We start from the raw sequence: 24,222 nt of genomic DNA on the forward strand, positions 1-24,222 counted from the left end.
TGTAGAAGCTCTTACAATCTCCTTTTATATTTCTTGCTAGTTTTGTTTCATTCTATTTTTTCCCTTTTTATCAATTTTTGGTCAATCTTTGCTGGTTTCTGAAACTCTCCCAATCCTCAGGCTTACTATTATTCTTTGTAACATTATAAGCTTCTTCTTTCAATCTAATGCTATCCTTAACTTCTTTAGTTCGCCACGGTTGGATCACTTTTCCCTTGGAGTTTTTGTTTCTCAATGGAATGTAATTTTGGGGAGAATTATGAAATATCTCTTTAAATGCTAGCCACTGCTTATCTACCGCCATACCTTTTAATCTATTTGTCCAATCTACCTTAGCCAACTTGCCCCTCATACCTATGTAATTGGATTTATTTAAGTTTAAGACTCTAATTTAGGACTTAGGCAAGTCACTCTCAAACTTAACGTGAAATTCTATCATATTATGATATAGATTTAAAGTAATTGGTAAAAGGATTAGAGGGGATTAGAGGAGAATTTTTTTCACCCAGAGGGTGATAGGGGTCTGGAACTCACTGCCTGAAAGGGTGGTAGAGGCAGAAACCCTCACCGTATTTAAAAAGCACTTGGATATGCACTTGAAGTGTCGTAAACTACAAAGCTACAGACCAAGAGATGGAAAACGGGATTAGGCTGGATAGTTCTTTTTCGGCCAACACAGACACACAATGAGCCGAATTACCTTCTTCTGTGCCATAAATTTCTATGATTCTATCTACTCCACTACCTTGATCAACCTTCTCTGTTACATCATCAAAGAGTTCAATCAAGTTAGTCAGACACGATTTACTTTTAACAAATCGATGCTAGCTCTCCTTTCCAAATGAAAGTTTATTTGGTCCCCGATAATGGTTTCCAATAACTTCCCCACCACCGACATTAAGCTGACTGACCTGTAGTTTCCTGGTGTATCCCTCTCCCCTATCTTAAATAGTGGTATAACATTAGCAACCCTCGATGTTCTGCTTATTCATAAATCACAGGTGAAAATGTTCATATTGAAAAAAGTCTGCAACACAGGGTGAACATTTATTCTTTTGCCAGCCTTTGGTTGTTAATGGGTTGAAGGGAAAACTTCCCCAGAATTATTTCCTGCACTGCTCAGATATGCCCAATGGCACTTTTACCAAGGAGCAGTTTTGAGGATGTCCAGAGAAATTACTGAGGTCCACCATGTTGTCCTGATTCTTTTGTAAGGCAGAAATGCTGATCAAGAACAGAGTGGACAATTTTTCAGAATGATGGTGTTGGAGGAGGAAGCTGCTATATATTTTAATTGCTTGTTTCATTTCTTGCAAGATGAAAGTGACTCATTTCCTGATTTAATTAATAGCATAGTATTGCATCTTTGATCTGAAAGACTGGTTTCTTCCATTATACAGATCTTTGTATAATCAACACAGACACACAAAATGGTGATGCTTTCCGGAATATGCAGCAATCTATCTGTCATGTCTGTTTCCCTATTGTTATTTGCATATGTGTATTAAGTACTGGCGAGGTGGTTTAGGGACCTCTACATCAAGTAGTTCACATAATTGTTTGTCAAGAGTTAAAAGCGGGTGGTTAATCAGAATAGAAGTAGAGTTTTCATCCCGTGACAAAGAAGGAAATGAGTCTTTATTTCAGAGAGCTTTCAAAGTAGCTAAAATGGAAGTAGTCTTTCCTCACCAAAATCAACTTAGAAGAATGTAAATTAGGTGTCTGGGTTCAAGTCCCAGTAGCCTCCGGACCCAAGCTAATCAATTTTGTGGATGTTTGAGGGACACCATGTATGTGCACCATATGTTAACTCAAGTTCAAATTAATCAGACAAAGCTGTGATTTCAATTATGATCAGGTATCAAAAACAGACTTTTTGAAATATTATAAACATGCAGATTGTCAAGCTGTAAACTGGACAAATTTAATTTCTCCATCTGATGAGCCAGAAAATGTTTGCAGAAAAGTGGAAAAATCTACTGACAAACAAAGAAATAGAACAGCAGTGGGAAACATTTGAAACCGTGATCAAGAGTGTCCAGCAGAAATGTAGCCTACTAAAAAGCAAGACGAAACTAACCAGTAATAACACACCATGGATGAATAAAGAAATAAGGACAAAATTGAAACTAAAGAAAAAGCCATACACCTTGTACATAGACAACAAAGGAGGATGGCAAAAAAAAGAAAAGGTTAGGAAAGAAGTAAAAAAAAAATTTGTAAGGCAAAGAGAAACTACAAAATTAAATTATCCAGAAATATAAAAATAGTAAAGTATTCTACAAACACATAAATAACAAAGAAAAATCAGGATAGGATGACTGAGGGAGACAAACAATAAACTCACAGGTAATGACAACAAAATGGCAGAAATATTAAATAATTACTCTGCCTCACTATTTACCAGGGAGACTAACATGGTACGATAGCAAAATACTGCAGATGCAGAATAAGGATCATAACCTCGGCCCCTATTTCATTTTCACTTATATTTTTCCACTCCTTTCCTCCCCCCCCTTTCCTTTTGTTTCTCTCTCACACCTGGCAGCTATCTTTTGCCCTGCCAGTACACTTTACACCTAATCACAGCCTATTACCATCTCGTCTAGCTTCTAATCTCTTTTACTTCTTTTGGTTCTTTTATTCTTTTGTCCGATCGCAGCCCTGCCTTCGATCTAGTTCCTTTTCTCTCCAGTTTTGAAGAAGGGTCAAACCCGAAACGTCAACTCAAATTTCTCTCCACGGATGTTGCCTGACTTGCTGAGTTTTTCCAGCATTTTCTGTTGTTATTTCAGACTAACATGGTAGACTTGACATTAGAAGAGCTCAAAAAAGATATAAAGATATTCAGATAGAAAGGGGTGAGATCACAGATAAACTCATTGAAAATAGAGAGGATAAAACCCCTGGTCCCGATGGACTGCATCCACGCATTTAAAAGTGTTAGGGAAGATATAGCAGAGGCACCATTACATACATATAAAAATTAATTTAATAAAATTAATTTTTAAAAAGTGACAGAGAACTGGCGGACAGCTAAGGTAATTACATTGGTGTTCCACAAGGATCCGTGCTGGGTACACTCATGTTCATCATTTACATAAATGATTTGGACTCATGAATTGGAAGTATAATTTCAAAATTTGCAGACAACACCAAACAGGGGGGTGTAGTTAATACAGGAGGAGGGCTGCGACAAAATACAGGAATACATAAATTTGCAGAATGGGCATGTAATTGGCAAATGAACTTCAATATAGATAAGTGTGAAGTGGTACATTTTGGTAGGAAGAATAAGGAGGCCACATACTACTTGGAAAATAAGTGTCTAAATGGGGTTGAGGAACAGAGGGATCTGAGGGTACAGATACACAAATCACTTAAAAGCAGCGCTCCGAAAGCTTGAGATTTCAAATAAAACTGTTGGACTATAACCTGGTGTTGTGTGACTTCTTACATAAAATCACAGCACAGATTTTTCTTGTCTTTAGTACTGACTAGAGATCTAAACTCTTTGGGTGTATTGGAAATTTGCATCTTCCACATATAACATCACATCGTGAAGAACTACAAAGAAATTGATCCAAAAGTGACTCCATTTTTTTTTTTTTTTATAAAGTACTCCATTGGCTGTAAAGCGCTTTGAGATGTCCGGTGGTTGTGAAAGGCGCTATATAGATGCAAGTCTTTCTTTCTTTTCTTTCTTTCAAAAATCCTGTTGCTTATCAAGCTGTAAGAAGTACACTCAAATGGGAATTCTAACCCCTTGTGGAGTAATTTTATTTGTGTTAAGTACTATACTCTCAGGATCATAGTGTTTCTATGTATTATTCAACCTATGAATCCATTACTTTTAACCTGTATGCCTTAGTATTTTCTGCTGTACAAAAGAATCAGGGGAACGTGGTGAGCATCACGTGCAATGTCCAGTGCTTGATGCAACGATTAGAAGCTAGTGGTGAACTACAGGTTTCCTATCTCAGACATGGCACATATAAGCGGATTCAAGTTTCAGATCTCTAGCTACTTATGAAAATCATCTTTTCGCTGTGAACACAAGACAAAAGCCCAACAGTGTTCTATAATCTGTTGCTTTGCCAGAACAAAGGGTTTCGAATTATGCAGTGGCTGTGGGACGAACTAGGGTAATTGCATATATAATATATAACAGAAAATGCTGGAAATACTCAGCAGGTCAGGCAGCATCTGTGGAGAGAGAAACAGTTAACGTTTCAGGTCGATGACCTTTTGTCAGAACTGACGCAATGTTGTGATGAAAGGTCATTGACTTGAAATGTTAACTCTGTTTCTCTCTCCACAGATGGTGCCTGACTTGCTGAGTATTTCCAGCATTTTCTGTTTTATTTCAGATTTCCAGCATTTGCAGTATTTTGCCTTTGTGTTGGTGTAATTACATATATATCTGCATTTATTTCCAGTAGTTAGTGATTAGTGAGCCTCCAGCTAGACTGAAAGTTTTTCCTTCAGATTATACTGTTTCAATCTGTTGAAATTTGGAGATGATGGAAGAAACAATACACTTGAGCTTCTCAATTTAAATCAACCTCAAGAATTACAGCAATAGTAACTTCTCCCTACTTAATGAACTTACAAACTAGGTAGGTAAAACAGAATAAATTTGATGGCGGGGAGGATCAGTACTTTGGTAAACACAGAGGAGCAAATGCATTTTGTTGACGAAAAGACCCAAGGAAATAATGTTGTTCAGAAAAAAAGCAATGAAAACATGAAAAAGAGGAATAAATAAAATTGAGGGCTAAACTTAAACAGTTTTATATTAACTCAAGGAGCATTATGAATAAATTACTAGACCCAGCTAGAGAACGTATTATTTGCACCTCAGAAACAGAGCTGTAGGCAGAAGATGAGGATAAAAGAGATCCCAATTGTGCTAGATGCAAGGATAGGATTATTGATAAAAGATAACTTAACATGTCATAAAGATCTATTAAAAGGGTATGAAAAGGCAACGAAGTAATAACTAGTGAACCCATCAGTCACCAACTCAAGATTCATGCCAAACTCGTTAATTAGGGATATGTTACCATTTTGTAATTCTTGATGTTGCTATTCTAAGTTGAAAAACTGTGTAGGCAAGTAAGACGGCCCACATGGAATCCTTTAACAAACATGGGTAATTTTACATTCCAGGGGTGAAGTTCAAATACAAAAGACAACCAAAAGGGATGGGTGAAAGTGCAAGCCGCTTAAGAGAAGTAATAAGTGTCTGCTTAACACAGGAATCAAGCTACTAGGGAAAATGAGAGTTAAGATTTAAAGAGTGAATTTACACGGGGGTTCTCCAATTGGCAGCTGTATATTTTGCGGAAATTCTGCAGAAACCCTGGAGAAATAGCGTTTACTTCATAAATATTGATCAAAAAACAGCACATGCATCAAATTAATTCTTCAAGTCTGTCTTTACAAATAAATGTGATGTGGAGATGCCGGTGTTGGACTGGGGTGGACAAATGTGAGAAGTCACACAACACCAGGTTATAGTCCAACAGCTTTATTTGAAATCACAGTGATGTCAAATAAAGCTGTTGGACTATAACCTGGTGTTGTGTGACTTCTCACATTTACAAATAAAGGCTTTAGACAATTTCCAAACCAGGAACATTAACCTCTTTCGCCCTGTTCCTGGGACTAGGGACAGGGTCACTGGCAAGGCTTGGAAGCTAAGCAGAGCCAGGCCTGGTTAGTACCTGGAGGGGTGACCATCAGGGAAGACCAGGTGCAGAACGTCACGGAAGGAGCCCCGAGGAGGGGCGGTTGGTGAGAAGGTCACGGAAAGAGCCCCGGGAGGGGTGGCTGGTGAGCAGGCCCGGGCGTTGGGCTGAAGATTGTCGGACAGGAGGAATGGTGGAAATGGAATGGCGGCGCGCACAGACGCAGCGGCTTTGCTTCTCCCAGGACGGTGCTATTTACGTTTAATGTTAATGTTATTTGTACTGGACTCATGGGAGCTTGCAAGATCACATTTCGTTGTTCATGTACTTGTGCATTGTACAATGACAATAAAGTTGAATTATTATTATTATGCTAATGACCAGAAATTTCCAGAATTTTCTGTTTTTACCTCACATCTCCAAAATTTGAAAATGTTTCTTTTTATCCCAACATCGACCTCCCCCGATGTGAAGTACTGTAATTTTAGAAGTAAACAAGGACATCGATAACCAAAACTACCTGCACCTTGACTAACAGCTATCTGCACAAATGTGTAATGTACTGCTGTTCTTAAAAAAAAAATTAAAAAAAAAATTTAAAAAAATCACAACTGAAGTGGAAATATGTCACTTTTTTTAACTACTGAAACCAGGTACTTTGGAAATAATGGTCTGGAAGATCTGACCATTCAAAACCATGGTTTATTTATATATATTTTTTAATTCATTCATGGGATGTGGGCATCGCTGGCAAGGCCAGCATTTATTGCCCATCCCTAATCGCCCTCGAGAAGGTGGTGGTGAGCCGCCTTCTTCAACCGCTGCAGTCCGTGTGGTGAAGGTACTCCCAACAGTGCTGTTAGAGAGGGAGTTCCAGGATTTTGACCCAGTGACGATGAAGGAACGGCGGCACACGTCCAAGTCAGGATGGTGTGAGACTTGGAGGGGAATTGGAGGTGCTGGTATTCCCTTGCGCCTGCTGCTATTGTCCTTCTAGGTGGTAGAGGTCGCGGGTTTGGGAGGTGTTGCCGAAGAAGCCTTGGCGAGTTGCTGCAGTGCATCTTGTAGATGGTACACTGCAGCCACGGTACGCTGGTGGTGGAGGGAGTGAATGTTTAAGGTGGTGGATGGGGTGCCAATCAAGCGGGCTGCTTTGTCCTGGATGGTGTCGAGCTTTTTGAGTGTTGTTGAAGCTGCACTCATCCAGGCAAGTGGAGAGTATTCCATCACACTCCTGACTTGTGCCTTGTAGATGGGGAGTCAGGAGGTGAGACACTCGCCGCAAAATACTCAGCCTCTGACCTGCTCGTTTCCACAGTATTTATGTAGCTGGTCCAGTTAAGTTTCTGGTCAATGGTGACCCTCCAGGATATTGATGGTCGGGGATTCGGCGATGGTAATGCCGATGAATGTCAAGGGGTGGTGGTTAGACGCTCGCTTGTTGGAGATAGTCATTGTCTGGCGTGAATGTTACCTGCCACTTATCAGCCCAAGCCTGAATGTCATCCAGGTCTTGCTGCATGCGGGCATGGACTGCTTCATTATCTGAGGAGTTGCGAATGGAACTGAACACTGTGCAGTCATCTGCGAACATCCTCACTTCTGACCTTATGTTGGAGGGAAGGTCATTGATGAAGCAGCTGAAGATGGTTGGGCCTCGAACACTGCCCTGAGGAACTCCTGCAGCGATGTCCTGGGGCTAAGATGATTGACCTCCAACCACCACAATCATCTTCCTTTGTGCTAGGTATGACTCCAGCCAATGGAGAGTTTTTCCCCCGATTCCCATTGACTTCAGTTTTACTAGGGCTCCTTGATGCCAGACTCGGTCAAACGCTGCCTTGATGTCAAGGACAGTCACTCTCGCCTCACCTCTGGAATTCAGCTCCTTTGTCCATGTTTGGACCAAGGCTGTAATGAGGTCGGGAGCAGAGTGGTCTTGGCAGAACCCAAACTGGGCGTCGGTGAGCAGGTTATTGGTGAGTAAGTGCCGCTTGCTTGCACTGTCGATGACACCTTCCATCGCTTTGCTGATGATTGAGATTAGGCTGATGGGACGGTAATTGGCTGGATTGGATTTGTCCTGCTTTTTGTGGACAGGACATACCTGGGCAGTTTTCCACATTGTCGGATAGATGCCAGTGTTGTAGCTGTACTGGAACAGCTTGGCTGGAGGCGCAGCTAGTTCTGGAGCACAAGTCTTCAGCACGATAGCCGCGATATGGATCATCCACTCAGCACTTCTGGATGAAGATGGTTGAAAATGCTTCAGCTTTGTCTTTTGCATTTATGTGCTTGGCTCCGCCATCATTGAGGGTGGGGATATTCATGGAGCCTCCTCCTCCCATTAGTTGTTTAATTGTCCACCACTATTCACAACTGGATGTGGCAGGACTGCAGAGTTTTGTTCTAATCCATTGATTGGGGGTCGCTTGGTTCTGTCTATAGCATACTGCTTCTGCTTTTTAGCATGCATGTCATCCTGTGTTGCTGCCTCCCTGGGTTGGCACCTCATTTTTAGGTATGCCTGGTGCTGTTCCTGGCATGCTCTTCTACACTCCTTATTGAACCAGGGTTGGTCCCCCAGCTTGATGGTAATGGTACAGTGAGGGATATGCCGGGCCATGAGGTTACAGATTGTGGTGGAATACAATTCTGCTGCTGCTGATGGCCCACAGCGCCTCGTGGATGCCCAGTTTTGAGCTGCTAAATCTGTTCTGAATCTATCCCATTTAGCACGGTAGTAGTGCCACATAACACGATGGAGGGTGTCCTCAGTGTGAAGACGGGACTTCACACTGGTCACTGTTGACAGCTTCTATGTGCTACACACTAAATTGGTTGCTGAAGTGTAATTTTTTCTTAAAGTACCAGCATAAATGACATTTATTGATCATAAAGTAGTTTTTTCTAAACTGCACATTGTTTTGATGAATCATTAAACTTTGAAACAAGATGTGTCATTTCAAAAATTAACAAATTTGTGCAATTTTACATCTGAATCACACAAAGATTAACACACTGAATGTTCAACCCAGTGAAGTGCAAAATCTAAATGTTTATCAACACTAGAAACTAGTCTTGCACTATTTGATGCCCATTGCTCATCTGATTAGGTCACATTATTTCAAGGTCATAACACGCTTTGTTGTTAATATACTCAAAGCTAGTGCAAGCCAATGATTACATTTTATTTTGATCATTAGCATTGTCTGAATTTGTTTCTATTAATAGAACACTGTACTGCATTTCTTTCACATAGGTAGGTAAGCGACAATGCATCTCAGTCTCAGACCTCACTGAAAGAATACCATCTCTGATAACCATTTCAATGCTACTGCTTTAGTATTATCCTCCTATCTACTGATCTGGAGTTGACATACCTCCCCACAGCAAGTTCCCCTACGGAGACCACGAAATCAGCGTGGTTTGCAATTCTCTAACAGAGGCCACGAACACAGTGTGGTCTGAAATTCCCTAATGGAGGCCACAAAAGCGGCGTGGCCTAAAGTTCAGCAACTAGGGGTCTGGGGGAACCTCTATATACAGCCTGCTGTATTTAAGTGACCACAGAAGGCTGTTGTGCCTCCTTGCAGAAAGAGTTAGGAAAATCCAACACAAACCACTTGGTAACAGTTGAGTACTTTTATTTGGAACAAAACAGAGTCAAGTACAGTGCACAAAACAACAATCTAATACTAAGAAGCAAAGGCAAAATTCACCGGGGGTAGAGTTGTATTCTGGCGTCATGGTTATTACAGGTTGCGGTGCCTTCATTACGCTATTTCTCTACCCCAAGCACAAGTTGTGGGCTTATTTTTATAAATAAAAATGATGCCTGGTGATTGACAAGCATTAGCCCGTACAAGCTGCTTCCCCATGTCTCCTAACTGGAGGGGGCCAATAAAAGGCCACCAACAGTAGGACCTAGGGCAGGTGACGTTCATATGCCCAAAGGTTACTTCAGTCCAAGTTGTGGGTCTTTGTTGGGCTTTTTTGCCAATCTCCCTCTCCCTAGTCTTTCCAACAACTACTGGTCATGTATCCAAAATAACAACAGAAAACGCTGGAAAAACTCAGCAGGCCAGGGGAGGATCCGTGGAGAGAGAAACAGAGTTAACATTTCAGGTCGATGACCTTTCGTCAGAACTGGAAAAAAGCAGGAAAAGGAATAGATTGTGCAGCAAGTTAGGGGCTGGGAAAAGGGGGAGAGGATGAAAGAACAAAAGGGAAGGTCAGTGATAGGATAGAAAGCAGGAGAGATTGAGAGATATTCAAGGCAAGAGGCGGTGGTAATGGAACAGGTTAAGAAACAAAGGATGGCTCTAGATGAGGTGTGAATTGCGCTGGCAGAATGAAGGACAGCTGCCATGTGGGAGGGAAGAAAAAAGGCCACACAAAAGTGTGGATAAAAAAAAAATATATATATATATGTGATAGGGGCCGAGGTTATGATCTGAAATTGTTGAACTCTATGTTGAGTCCAGAGGGCTGTAAAGTGCCTAATCGAAAGATGAGGTGCTGTTCCTCAAGCTTCTGCTGAGCTTCAGTGGAACAATGCAAGAGGCCGAGGGTGGTGAGGTCCGAGTGGGAATGGAGCGATGAATTAAAGTGACAGACCACCGGGAGCTCGGGGTCCCCCTTACGGACTGAATGGAGGTGTTCCGCAAAGCGGTCACCCAATCTGCGTTTGGTCTCCCCATGTATCCATGTCTGTTCTCAGGCATCTGCGTGCTTATCCCTTCCTGGGAAGAAGCAGTTACTCTTCTTCCATTGTCGCTTTCTCAAGCATCAGAAAAGGTTTTAAAAAAAACATATCATGCTACCAAGACAAAAGCGTAATTCAAACTACCTTATTGATCATTGATTTATCTGTCTAGGTTTAATCGCGTGTTGCCAACTATACAATTTCCTGGTTAACATTTTGAATGACTAGATTGATTGGTAATATAAAGTAGATAGAGAGGATGGCCGTTCCAGGGTGGCGGGGTTAATTTGAAATGGCTGCCATGAGAATCAGACCCCTTTCACCCCAAACCCCCACTTTTGATTTGAGGGCGAGGGGTGAAAGGGGTCCAAGGTTCATGGCAGCCATTTAACTATAAATATCAAATCAAAGTAGTGTCCAAAAATAAGGATACAGGTAGACTATCCTTTATCCGAAAACCTCGGGACCAGCCGAGTTTCGGATAAAGGAGAATTTCGGATTTCGGAAGGTGGGTCGGCGGGGGGTCGTGCGCACGACTTACGCTGACGCTCAGCGTAAGTCGGTCGGGGTCGGCGGGGCGGGTCGGCGGTTGTCGGGGCTGGGGCTGGCGGGGTTGGCGGTTGTCGGGGCTGGGGCTGGCGGGGTCGGCGGTTGTCGGGGCTGGCGGGGTCGGCGGTTGTCGGGGTCCGCGGGGGGGTCGGCGGTTGTCGGGGCCGGCGGGGTCCGCGGGGGGGTCGGCGGTTGTCGGGGCTGGCGGTTGTCGGGGCTGGCGGGGTCCGGCGGTTGTCGGGGCTGGCGGGGTCCGCGGGGGGGGGGGTCGGCGGTTGTCGGGGTCGGCGGTTGTCGGGGCGTCGTGCGCACGACTTACCCTTTATCCGAACTTCCGAAACCGGAACCCTCTTTTCGTTCGTACGCACGACTTACGCTGAACGAAAAAACCTTCGGTTTTTAGAGGGTTTCGGTTTTCGGAAGTCCGGATAAAGGGTAGTCTACCTGTAGTATGTACAACTTTAAAAATGGAGACAATTATGACTTTGCACCCAGTTCAAATATTCCTCCACCCTCCAACTCACTTCACCTGAAGACTTCACTTGGTCTTGACTCAGCATGTGCAATGCCACGGGAAATCAATGAGTAATATTAAAAATCTTACACAGCTGTGTAAACTTGTCATGCTGGGATTACATCCCGCCGTGCTACAATGCAACCACTGCAGTAGCGTGTAATTAGAGCATTACAAGTTTACCCAGGTAGTTCCATTATAAATGTGAACGTATTAATTTATAATACAAAATATAAATTAAGGACAGAGTGCATGCCTTTAAAATGGGGACTAAATTAAGTCTGCGCTCTAGTTCCAAATATTTCCTGGCCTCGAACCTCGCTTCAAAAACGACACTTGATTTTGACTCTCCACACACAATACTGTTGGAGATTGACCTGCATGTATGTAGAATACACACATCCCAACACAGCTTTAACAGATATCAATAAGAGTGAATAACAACTGTAATTTCCATAGTTTTAACCAATTCACAAACGCTTACCAGTAAAGAAGTTCTTCTGGGCAAAGATAAAATGGTATGTTGCCTTGTACACTTCAATTTCACACTGCCACTCTTGAGGCATATTCCATATCCTTTGATAGATGGCATTGAGGTGAAACTAAAAAGGAAAGATTTTAAGGTCTTCATTAATGTAGGGCAGAAAAAAATCTCAAGAATTAATCTGATAAAACACCAAACTTAACTTTGTATTTCAGTAGTTCCAACAAAACTACTATTTGATTAACACATCATGGCTAATTTGTAATGCACCGAATTAAAAAAAGGTACTCATAATGAATACGGTCAAAAATAAATTACTACAATGATCAGAAATTGGTACACAAAGAAGTTTAGAGCACAGATGGTTGGTCTGCCCACTATGACTCTGTCAAGCTTTTTGTGGGAGCAATCTAAAACTAATGCCACTGCCCTGCTTTTTCTTCCATTGCTCTACCCCTAACTCTACTTCAATTATTTATCCAATTTTCCTTTAAAAGATGCAATGGTCTTGGCATTCCATACTCCAATAACCGTTCCAGGAAACAAATTTCTCCTGACCACTCTCCTCGCTTTCAGTGAGGATTTTAAATTGATCATCCCTCATCACTGACTCCCCAATCAAAGGAAAGTCTTCCCCTATACATTTTATCTAAACCCATCACCATTTTAAACACCTTAATTCAATCTCCTCCTACCCTTTTCTGCTCCAATGGGAATAGTCCAAATATCTCAAGCCTCTCCTTGTAACTATATTTCCCATCTCTGGTATCACCCTGGTGAATCTATGCTATGCACATCCTATGGGTTTCATGTCCTTTCTATAATCTGGTACCCAAAACTGTACTCCATGGTCAGAACAATGTTTTCTACAAATATATTAGTTCATCAGTCTTGTACTCTATACCCTTATTTATAAAACCTAATATAGTACAGACTGTACTATTAAAGAGTAAAGCACTCAACACTCCTACCTGATCTTTTTAAGAGGATCTGCAGTAGTTTCTTAAGCAAATAGTTAAACTAATTTGTCAAGTAATTCTCTACCTAGCCAATAGGTCTTTAAACATTTCCATTGATTTTGCAGTGTAGTGAAAAGTTTATTTTAGAACACGGTCATCATGGTTAGCTTCAAAAATTAATAGGGCATAATATTGTACGGCTCCACCCATACCCTCAGCTCATGACTGCTGAAACCCTCATCAATGCCTTTGTTACCTTCAGTCTTGATTATTCCAATGCCAGCCTCCCACCTTCCACGATCAGTAAAGTTCAGCTCATCCAAAACTCTACTGCCCATATCCTAACTCGCACCAAGTCCTGTTTACCCATCACCCCAGTGCTCGCTGACCTACACTGACTCCCAGTCCGCCCTCCCCCACCATCTCTGTAACCTCGTTCAGCCCTACCAAGTCTGGTCTCTAACACATCTCCGATTTCCATCGCCCCACCACTGGTGGCTGTGCCTTCAGCTGTCTGGGCCCCAAGTTCTGGAATTCCCTCCCTAAACCTCTCCGCCTCTCTCTTCTCCTTTAAAACCTTCTTCTTTGATCAAGTTTTTGGTCATCTGTCCTAATATCTCATGTGGCTCGATGTCAAATTTGGTTTGATAACACGCCTGTGAAGTGCCTTGGGACTTTTTATGATGTTAAAGGTGCTATATATATGCAAGTTGTTGTTGTTCTAATTATTTCTACTTCGCAGGGTCATAAAAGGTGCAGTATAACTTAAGTGAAACTAGCCTCAACTTGCATTTGGCTGTTGGGTGCGAATCACCTCCTGGAGCTAGTTTCACATCAATTATATTTTGCACCAGCTACAGTATAACTACAACCACTAGAAAGTGAGCTTTACAAACTTCAATTTTCTTAAGCAGTAGCCCTGCAATCTGCTGAACCTCCCTTAAAGCCTTTATTTATGTTTGAAAAGAACCAGCATGGAAGTTGCCTCTTTTCGGACAATAAAATCATTGACATCCAGATATTGGTTAGTTAAGCATTCACTTGCATTTAAGCACGCAATCCAGTGCTCTGCTTCACTGGATTCACAGAAATGCAGAGCCACCAGTATAACTTGGTGTTGCTACCAACCTTGCATCATTCTCAAACCAGACTATAAACACTGCATTAAACAATACATACACATTATAACTTCCGGACTCTCCAAATTGTATCTTAGTAGCTAAATGATAAAAACTGGCAAAGTTTCATTAATTAAAACCATTTGTGGACAACAGAAGGCATCGCTAGTTTCCTTGCAATTTAATTTTTTCCCTGATGCGAGGGGTCATCCTGAGCGCATCAAAATCTGCACAGCCAGCCAAAGAAAGCACCAGGACAGAAAATATTAATTCTGGCATTATCAGGTTCTCTAGCACCATCTGCATACTACACTGAATGATACCTGTTCAAAACATTATTTGGATAGCATATTTGCCACCTCTTCCGGTCAAGTGATTTTGATGTGCTGTCAGCTCTGAAAAATCTACCACCTCAATAATCTGGTATAGTCTATAGCGATAGAGCATGGTTTCCTTACTTCAAGGAAAACTATTCTCTTGATTTTTTTTCAAATTTCATTCCTTTCACATCTCTTGCCAACAGCAACACTACGGCTCTGAAATTATGCCATGGGATACTACCATACAAGAGCTTAACTCGTTCATCGGAAATTCCTCTTTCTGCTATTTTGGCAAAGATATTAACCAGTTTAAACTATATGGGTTACAGCCTTGGTCCAAACGTGGACAAAGAGCCGAATTTCAGAGGTGAGGTGAGAGTGACTGCCTTTGCCAGCAAGGCAGCATTTGACCGAGTGTGACATCAAGGAGTCCTAGTAAAACTGAAGTCAATGGGAATCGCGGGGAAAACTCTCCACTGGCTGGAGTCATACTGAGCACAAAGGAAGATGGTTGTGGTTGTTGGAGGCCAATCAACTCAGTTCCAGGACATAACTGCAAGAGTTCCTCAGGGCAGTGTCCTAGGCCCAACCATCTTCAGCTGCTTCAACAATGACCTTCCCTCCATCATAAGGTCAGAAGTGGGGATGTTCGTTAATGAATGCAGTGTTCCGCTCCATTTGCAGCTCTTCAGATAATGAAACAGTTCATGTCTGCACGGAGCAAGACTTGGACAACATTCAGGCTTGGGCTGATAAGTGACAAGTCGAATGGCCTCCTTCTGTGCCGTTATGACTAAGTAACATTCATGCCACACAAGTGACGAGCAATGACCATCTCCAACAAGAGTGTGTCCAACCAGCTCCCCTGGACATTCAACAGCATTACAATCATCGAATTCCCCACCATCAACATTCTTGGGGTCAAAAACAAAAACAGAAAATGCTGGAAACACAGATCAGTTAACACTTGTGGAGAGAACAGACATGCTCGCATTTTGGTGGGGACCCTTCTTCAGAAATGAAGCTGTGTGTTCCCAGCATTCTGTTTTAGTTTCAGATTTCAAGCATCTTCAATATTTTGCTCTTTATTAGCTTTAACACTTTTTTTTGGAAAGTTTTGTTTTGAAGTATTTTTGTTTCAAGAACAACGACAGCAGGTCTGGGTCTGGTTTGAAGGAGTTATGTCAACAGTGACAAGGAGTGAGGAAAATAAATGAAGTACACACAATTGAAATGACAAGACACTTGTTAAAGATGTTATCTGCTGAAAAGTGTCCTCAAACTGTCAGGGCTCAATGCCTTCTCCAAGAAAAGTTCCTTTATGTTAGTAACACACATTTTTCAACAACTCTCTCTTCCCTGCTTTTCTCACACACACACAGTTAAGAGAAATGGGTTTTTTTTATTTTTAAAAAGTGAACTACTAATGGAGAAATTCCCTGCCAGATTTTGCCAATTGCGGAACCCTATTATCAGCCCAGCCGAGATCAGGAAACTCAATGAGAATCAGGTACATAAATTGAATACAGTAAACTCTTTCGTATCCGGCACCTACGGGACCAGGATGGTGCCGGTTGATTAAAAATTCCAGATAACGGAGAGGTATACCTACCATGGCAATTTATATATCGGCCGACCTCAGACCAAAAGAAGGGACAATGGCCCAAGGTACGAGAACCCCGTTACACGGCCACAAGTGCAGGAGCCCCGATCACACGGCCACAAGTGCAGGAGCCCCGATCACACGGCCACAAGTGCAGGAGCCCCGATCACACGGCCACAAGTGCAGGAGCCCCGATTACACGGCCACAAGTGCAGGAGCCCCGATCACACGGCCACAAGTGCAGGAGCCCCGATCACACGGCCACAAGTGCAGGAGCCCCGATTACACGGCCACAAGTGCAGGAGCCCCGATCACACGGCCACAAGTGCAGGAGCCCCGATCACACAGCCACAAGTGCAGGAGCCCCGATCACACGGCCACAAGTGCAGGAGCCGCGGTCACACGGCCACAAGTGCAGGAGCCCCGATCACACGGCCACAAGTGCAGGAGCCGCGATCTCACAGCCACAAGTGCAGGAGCCCCGATCACACGGCCACAAGTGCAGGAGCCCCGATCACACGGCCACAAGTGCAGGAGCCCCGATCACACGGCCACAAGTGCAGGAGCCCCGATCACACGGCCACAAGTGCAGGAGCCGCAGTCACACGGCCACAAGTGCAGGAGCCCCGATCACACGGCCACAAGTGCAGGAGCCGCGGTTACACGGCCACAAGTGCAGGAGCCCCGATCACACGGCCACAAGTGCAGGAGCCGCGGTTACACGGCCACAAGTGCAGGAGCCCCGATCTCACAGCCACAAGTGCAGGAGCCCCGATCTCACAGCCACAAGTGCAGGAGCCCCGGTTACACGGCCACAAGTACGGGGGACCCGGTTACACGGCCACAAGTACGGGGGACCCGGTTACACAACCAGAGGTGCAGGAGCCATGGTTACACGGCAAAAGGTACGAGAACCCCGGTTACACAGCCACAAATATACAGTATACAGAAGCCTCAAAAACCTACTCCTGAATTTTGCCGGTTATTAGAGAATTCCGGATAATTAGGCGCCGTTTAAACGAGAGTTTCCTGTAGTACAAGTTTTGCATTTTTGGGAGTTTGCATACTTCATAGACTAGCAATGTAATCCAGTGAATCATACCACTTTGTGCATGTTGCAACGGTAAACTGCTACATTATGTTCTGTTTCGCCCCCTGAATAATACTCATTTACACAACAAATTAAAGACACACAATAAGAAAGAAACAAGGAATTCAAGCTTTGGCTCTGATATGCAGGCATGCAAAAGTAGAATTTATTTACCCGTTTTAATGTTCAATCAACTTTGTCTCAATACTAGGCAACTTTGAAAGTCTAGTTCTTATCCTAAAACATGACTTACAAAAAAATTCAAAACAAAAACTCACAGCTAACATTTCTGCCTCCAACAGAGTTCGATACAGCATGCTACTAGTTGCATCCACATGGAGAAGCTGACCTTTAATAGTTGGTGAAAAGCCTATGGAATCAGAAACCCATACAACACATAGTTAATTCTGTGAATAATATATTTTTTAAAAAAGATAAAGTAATTCTTCATCTCTTCCTCCCACACATATCTGACAACTAATAATATAACTTGTATACCTATTAAAAAGTATTGTGACAGCTTTTAAGCTTCTAAGACATGCAGTTTCACATCAACACACCCGAGTGTATTAGAATAAAAAGGTATAAATGTTTAAAACTGTGGACAGATCCTTACCATTTTCACCTACTGTCATAGGAACATTGACTTCCAAATATGAACCTGCTCCAACATTTACATGTATGGCATTGGTCTCCTAAAATAAACACATACTGCAACATGTAACGTGTGTTTTAAATATTACATTGCATTTATATCCAGGATAAATATTTGTTAATCACATAAATCATCATTTATATGCATCAAGGAATCCCTCATCCAAAGGCACCATCCCCAGCACCCCCCACTACGCCCCGCCCCCCACCCAGCAATATTTGTTTCATGTTCTGCTCTATTTATCCTGTAAACAGGGAGAAAGAGTGTATTAAAACTACACAAGTATTTCAATACTTTGCCTTTTTTCCTCCTTCCTCTCCTGAAGTGTTAATTCCTTACTGTGGTACAGTTCAGTATCTTGTTGAAGTGGCCATTATCTACATGCGAGTCTTGACAGAGATGGCTGGCAATCTATTCAACATCGGTGGCCATCACAGTCAATGTCCATACACAGTTTTCCAGCAACGATTGCTGGATAGTGACCAGGAACAGAAACCTCAGCAAATTTTCCCCTCCCTAATCCAACAGTGCTGAAGTCAATAGTACATCCCTTACTGCCATCCTTACAAAGATCAAATAAATCACTAGATATCAGAGATCAAATACTGAACTTTCTTGGTCCATATAACTCAGCTACACATTTCTGCTGAAGCATCAAGGAGCCCTCCATATACAGGCCCAGATATTAACGGCGTTTGAATAACGCACGCTGTTATTAATGAGCAAATTGGCCAACAACTCGTGACAAGCTCCAGAGCGATTTGGACAGACTGGGCGATTGGGCGGATAAATGGCAGATGCACTATAATGTGGACAAGTGCGAAGTTATCCACCTTGGGTGCAGGAACGGGAGGGCAAATTATTATTTAAATGGCAATAGATTGGGAGAGGGGGAAGTACAGAGAGACCTGGGTGTTCTTGTACACCAGTCACTGAAGGCGAGCATGCAGGTGCAACAGGCGGTCAAGAAGGCAAACGGTATGCTGGCCTTCATAGCAAAAGGGTTAGAATACAGGAACAGGGATACCTTGCTGCAGCTGTACAGGGCACTGGTGAGACCACACCTCGAGTACTGTGTACAGTTTTGGTCGCCTCATCTGAGGAAGGATGTTCTTGCCATGGAGGGGGTGCAGCGGCGATTCACCAGGCTGATACCAGGAATGGCGGGAATGACCTATGAGGAGAGACTATGTAGTTTAGGGATGTACACACTGGAGTTTAGAAGATTGAGAGGGGACCTCATAGAAGTGTATAAAATTCTGACAGGTCTAGACAGACTGGATGCAGAAGGAATGTTTCCCTTGGCGGGTGAGAACAGAACTAGAGGACATAATTTAAGGATAAGGGCTAAACCATTTAGGACAGAGATGAGGGGGAATTTCTTCACTCAGAGAGTGGTGAACCTGTGGAACTCATTGCCACAGAGGGCAGTGTACGCCAGCTCATTAAATATATTTAAGAGGGAATTAGATATATTTCTACGGGCAAAAGGGGTTAAGGGTTACGGAGAGAAGGCGGGGACGGGATACTGAATTAAAGGATCAGCCATGATCTCATCGAATGGCGGAGCAGGCACGAAGGGCCGAATGGCCTACTCCTGCTCCTATCTTCTATGTATCTATCTATGTATAAGAGATACCCAGTGAACTCCGAATCGTCACAAATTGCTGGCCGATTTGCTCTGTTCCGCTGTTAGTTTCGCAAAAACGCCATCTCACCTTTAACCTTCCTGAGATTCTCCTGAAGTTGCTGCATTTGCAAAATAATTGGCCATTAAACTCACCACAGAAAGTTAAAGTCTAATAATTAACAGCGTAAGTACTCTTTTAAAGATTTGATAATTGTTCATTGCTGGCAATCAACTTATCTCGCCTTGCAAGTGAACAATTATACAAGTGTGGTTGTGAATTGTTGTTGGAAATTTTTTAAATGTCAAATAATAAATTTTAATTTTTTCTTTCTTACTTTTCCTTTGTCTCTTTCTCTCAATCCAATCATTCTCTCCCTCTCTTTATTTCTCTTTCTGTACCTATCATTCACCCACTCCAATTCACAATCCTTCTCAGTCCTGCCTCTGTTTATTTCTCAATCCTTTAATTTCATTAGTTAAGGGGATACACTGTTTGTTCCATTGTTCCAGATCGCTGCACCATTATCAGCTTGCAATTCCAGCAACTTTGTGGGCAAAAAAATTTTCAAACTGAAATGTGCATGAACAAGTCTCACAAGGCATGCACGAGATGCCCCGCTTCAGCAAAATCTGGGCTATAGGGTTTTCATTCTCATGTATACAAGGATTTCTTTCATCTAAGGGTATACAACAGAATTTTAAATGTGTTCTTCATTCTAACATTACTTATTTTTGCTATTGGCTTCACCTTCATTTTTTTTAAACTTGTTTTTTTCTAGTGGTTTTTTGTGTGCCTGTGGTTGAACTACGTGCCTCCGATCCAATGCTTCTCTGGAGCAATCAAAAGAACAGTATTTTCAATGGTGCAAGGAAGGCTATGTAATCCCTGCCTCCTATAGCATCAAACTCACTAATTCACAAGAGATGGAATTAAAAAGGTCCCAGCAAAGCATACCAAATCAGGAACACAAGGGGGGGGGGGGAAGAGAAATTCAGTATCGCCCCGTTTGGGGCGCAATTATCAGCCTGGCGCAAAGTTTAGCGCCTGGTGCTAATTATCGCCTCTGACTGCAAACTTGGCTTCTATCGCCCCTGGAGGTGATTGGAGTGTAAAATCAGGCGCTACACACCTATCTTAAGGCGCCAACGCCGAGGAGTGAGGCGCTACCTCAGAGCGTTGGCGAAGCTCATGTGATGTCAGTCAGCAATGGAACACAGACACACTGGCGCCGGCCAGTTCTTAAAGGGGAGGGTCGATCTTGCTCTCCATCCACACCCTGCTCATTGCAGCCTTGAATCTCGGCCTGGAGAGACCTGCACATCAAATCTGCTGGAAAGAACAATGGAGAGGCCCAGGGAAAGAGCTCAGAGTGCAGCCCCCATAGTCTCTTTTAAATCGATGCTGGGAAGGTCTAATAAAAATTAACCTGTAAAGTGCTGCTCAGTACCCAAAACTCCTTCACACAGCGTTGACTCTCTCCAGACGTCTCTCTCTCTCGCAGAATGCGTGGTGCAAAAATGTCACCGACAAAAAAAGGCAGGAAGCAGTCGCCTTTAAATAGCACTCCCCCAGTCCCTTCCCGACTGCAAAACGTTCCCCTCAACCTGTCATTGCTAGCAGCAGGGGGTAAGGCAAGGGGGGCGCCACCAGGGCGTTGCATGCTCGACTGACGTCATGATCTGCGGGCGCAGGAGATCGTGGCAGTAGCATTCAGCGCCGCCGCAAAATATCTGGTCAATTTCGCAAGCGGCGCAAACATCACCGCGCCCGGGCGCTAGCTGCTTTGCGCCCCATTAGCGCCCTCTTAGGATGCTAACGGGAGACGCAAAGCAACCGAATTTTGCCCCCTAGAAAGCAGTGGGTCAGTCACAGAGTTCAACCACAGGAGGGGAGGGGGTCCACCGACAATCAAAAAAAATTCCATGTTTTATTGGACACTAGAAATCCAGCAAATTACACAATGTCAAATAATTTATGGAACAGAAATAAAAAATGCTGGAAACACTCAGGTCAGGCAGCATCTGTAAAGAAAGCAAAAATGTTAATGTTTCATATATAACTCTTCATCAGAATCATTATTCCAGAAGCATTAACATTTTTCCTCTTTACAGATGCTGTCTGACTTGCTGAGTACTTCCAGCAATTTCTGTTTTTGTTTACAGCATCTGCAGTATTTTGGCTTTTTGTACAAAAATCTGTGCCTGTATCTGAATTCACATACACAAATCCAGAAAGAAATGGGAGCAGTGATTTAAGGCAATATTTAGATTGTCAGTAACTACTTGGTAAAGGAAAACCACAGCTTTTTAATTGTAATTTTCATTTGTGTTCCAATTGCATGTGCACTACCAAGTTTAACTCCCTTTTAAGATTTAGTTACTCTTCATAATCTAACAACTCCTTAAGACTGTAACCTTTGCCAAATGTTAGAATTCTTAGCCAGTTTAATAACCTATCATGTCACATTAGCTCTGGATTAATACCTCACTGTATTCTCCAAGCATCCAGCAGCAAACCCAATTTACCCCAACACCTTGGACTCCCTGACCATCAGCCATCTGTCCTCACTAAATTTGTGATATAACAGGTGTTACAACTCCTACAGACTTTATAACCTGCTATGCATTCTAATTAGCTCTTCGTCTTAGTCCTGACAGATGACATAACCTATAAAACTATTGCTGATGATGTGCAATTAAGTTGATTGCACCTACCCGGTTCTTTGTAAAAAGTAAATCAATGGTGGCATCTGCAATGATATTCATGCGTAGTTCAAATGCAAGAATCTGCCTTGGCTTTCCAGGTTTTGCTAATTCAGTGACCTTCAGTGTCTGATAGTCAGCTGGAAAGAAAAATTTCCATAAACATTCCCTGCAACAAAAACATAAAGCATTTAAAGTGTCAATTTTATTTGGAAGTACGAGGAGAGCAAACTGCACGGAGACTAACATTTTTTTTGTCTGCATGTTACTGAAATTTTTGGCATATGCTGTGTACCACATATAAAACACATTCATATAATGTACATTTCTGTAAAATTCAGACACAAACAGCACAATATTCATTCGTCAACAAATATTAGAGTAAACTTTTCAAACACAATTTGCACCATACTACCCTGAGGTTAATTACCTTAACCTATGATTAATTAACTACATTACCAACAGTGAAGTACAAAAGCAAAATAGAGCATGAGCAGCAATCATCATAACAATATCCTAGGGTAATATATATATAATACACGAGTCATTCATTCATTCAGGCCCGAGTCAAAGACCTCTTTGCCCTCACTTTCCAACTAGACAAAGTTCAAATCAGTCCTTTGCTGATTCTATTCCACAGTCATCTTTGCTGGATTTAGGCTCACTTGTTTTCTTTTAATAGTAGAAGACTGATGGAATCAGCAAGAAATTGTATTCATCAAATACCCCCAAAAAAATTCTCAGCAACTTTGAAAATCTTTCAGTGATGAAATTACTGTGGCCACCTATTTAGTGAACTATGGTCCTTTTTTCCAGTGCACATTTTCAGCACCCCTGAGCAAAATGGTGATACAAAGCTGATATAGTGCAGGCTAGCATCACCGTAAGCAAGGTCATCTGAAAAAAGATGATCTCCCTTCATTTCACTCTGCTTGATTTTGTTTAAACAAAAAAAACTGCCATTATAGGAAGCTGTCATTCAACTTCCTTTTAAATGCTGAAAGAGACCAGTGAACAACACTCTGTATATGTTTGACTGAACATGTATAGAACTCTGCCCTTTCCATTTTACAATAAAGCAAACAGTACAACTGCAGCTGCCTTCTTGCACCACTGCTAAATGCAGCCAGTACAACACCAGTAGGCACAGTATAAAAATAGCATTAGAGGAAGCACTATTTAAGAGTTTTGTGGCATTTAAATGAAACAAATGAGCTGGCTGACTTAAAATCAAACCTAGAAAACTTCCCTTTTAACATATTCCCATATACTGCTACTGTACATTGCTGTCTTGTAAAGTTGCTTTAACTTCCAGTGATAAATATAGCACTTCAGAGATTCCAGTTGGAAAAACAGCTCCCATTTCTAATGCAGACGTACACAAATATAGCATAATTTACAACAGTAAGTTGCATTTATATAGCTCCTTTCACATAAGAAATGAATGTGGAATTCACGAAGATAGATACAGAGAAACTGGTTCCTTTGGTGGGGAATCTGAACAAGAGGGTGTAATCTTAAATGTAGAGTTCGTCCATTTGGGATTGAAATCAGGAATCATTTTTCACACGAAGGGTACTGGAAATCTGGTACTCACTTCTCTGAAAGGGGTGCAGATGCTAAGTCAATTCAAAATGTTTGCGGCTGAAATCAATAGGTTTTTGTTAACTAAGAGAGATTTGGAACAAAGATGGGTAAATGGAGTTGAGGTACAGTTCAGCCATAATCTAATTGAATGGCAGAACAGGCTCTAGGGGCTGTATTGCCTACTCCTGTTCCTATGAATCAAAGCAGGAGATATTAGGAGGGCTAATCAAAAGCTTGGCTGAAGAGATGGGTTTTAAGGGGGGTCTTAAAAGGAGGAGAGAGGGAGGTGGAGAGGTTTAGGGAGCATATTCCAAAGTGTGGGGGCTAGACTGAGGGTCAATCACCAATGGCGGGGCTAAAGGAAAGGAGGAATTAGAAGAATGATGAACAGCGCTGGGTGAGGTTAAGGGTAAGGCGGTGCAAGGTCATGGAAGGATTTGAACACAAAAATGAGAATCTTAAATCTGAGACATTGGGGACTGGGAACCAAATTAAGTCAGCAAGGACAGGGGTGACAGTGAGTGGGACTTGGCACAAGACAGAATACCAACAAAGTTTTGGATGAACTGAAGTTTGTACAGGGTGGAGGATGAGGCGCCAATCAGGAGA

The 24,222-nt window shown here is 42.4% G+C and overlaps 1 protein-coding gene across 9 annotated transcripts in view; it reads right to left on the bottom strand.

The window, feature by feature from the left end:
* The window catches only part of bltp1 (bridge-like lipid transfer protein family member 1), a 567,108-nt gene that overhangs the window by 437,900 nt on the left and 104,986 nt on the right, over window positions 1-24,222 (bottom strand). For all 9 annotated transcript variants that reach the window (XM_086009761.1, XM_086009749.1, XM_086009753.1 and 6 more), the window contains exons 12-15: window positions 22,039-22,195; window positions 17,655-17,733; window positions 17,317-17,408; window positions 11,949-12,066 (exon numbers count right to left, since the gene is read on the bottom strand). In XM_086009761.1, coding sequence (XP_085865887.1) covers window positions 11,949-12,066; window positions 17,317-17,408; window positions 17,655-17,733; window positions 22,039-22,195 — 446 coding nt within the window. The remainder of the gene's footprint in view (window positions 1-11,948; window positions 12,067-17,316; window positions 17,409-17,654; window positions 17,734-22,038; window positions 22,196-24,222) is intronic.

The sequence above is a fragment of the Somniosus microcephalus genome, chromosome 2 (assembly GCF_052327205.1).
Source record: "Somniosus microcephalus isolate GS21.2 chromosome 2, FLI_Smic_1.0, whole genome shotgun sequence".
In the NCBI taxonomy this organism is placed as follows: Eukaryota; Metazoa; Chordata; class Chondrichthyes; order Squaliformes; family Somniosidae; genus Somniosus; species Somniosus microcephalus.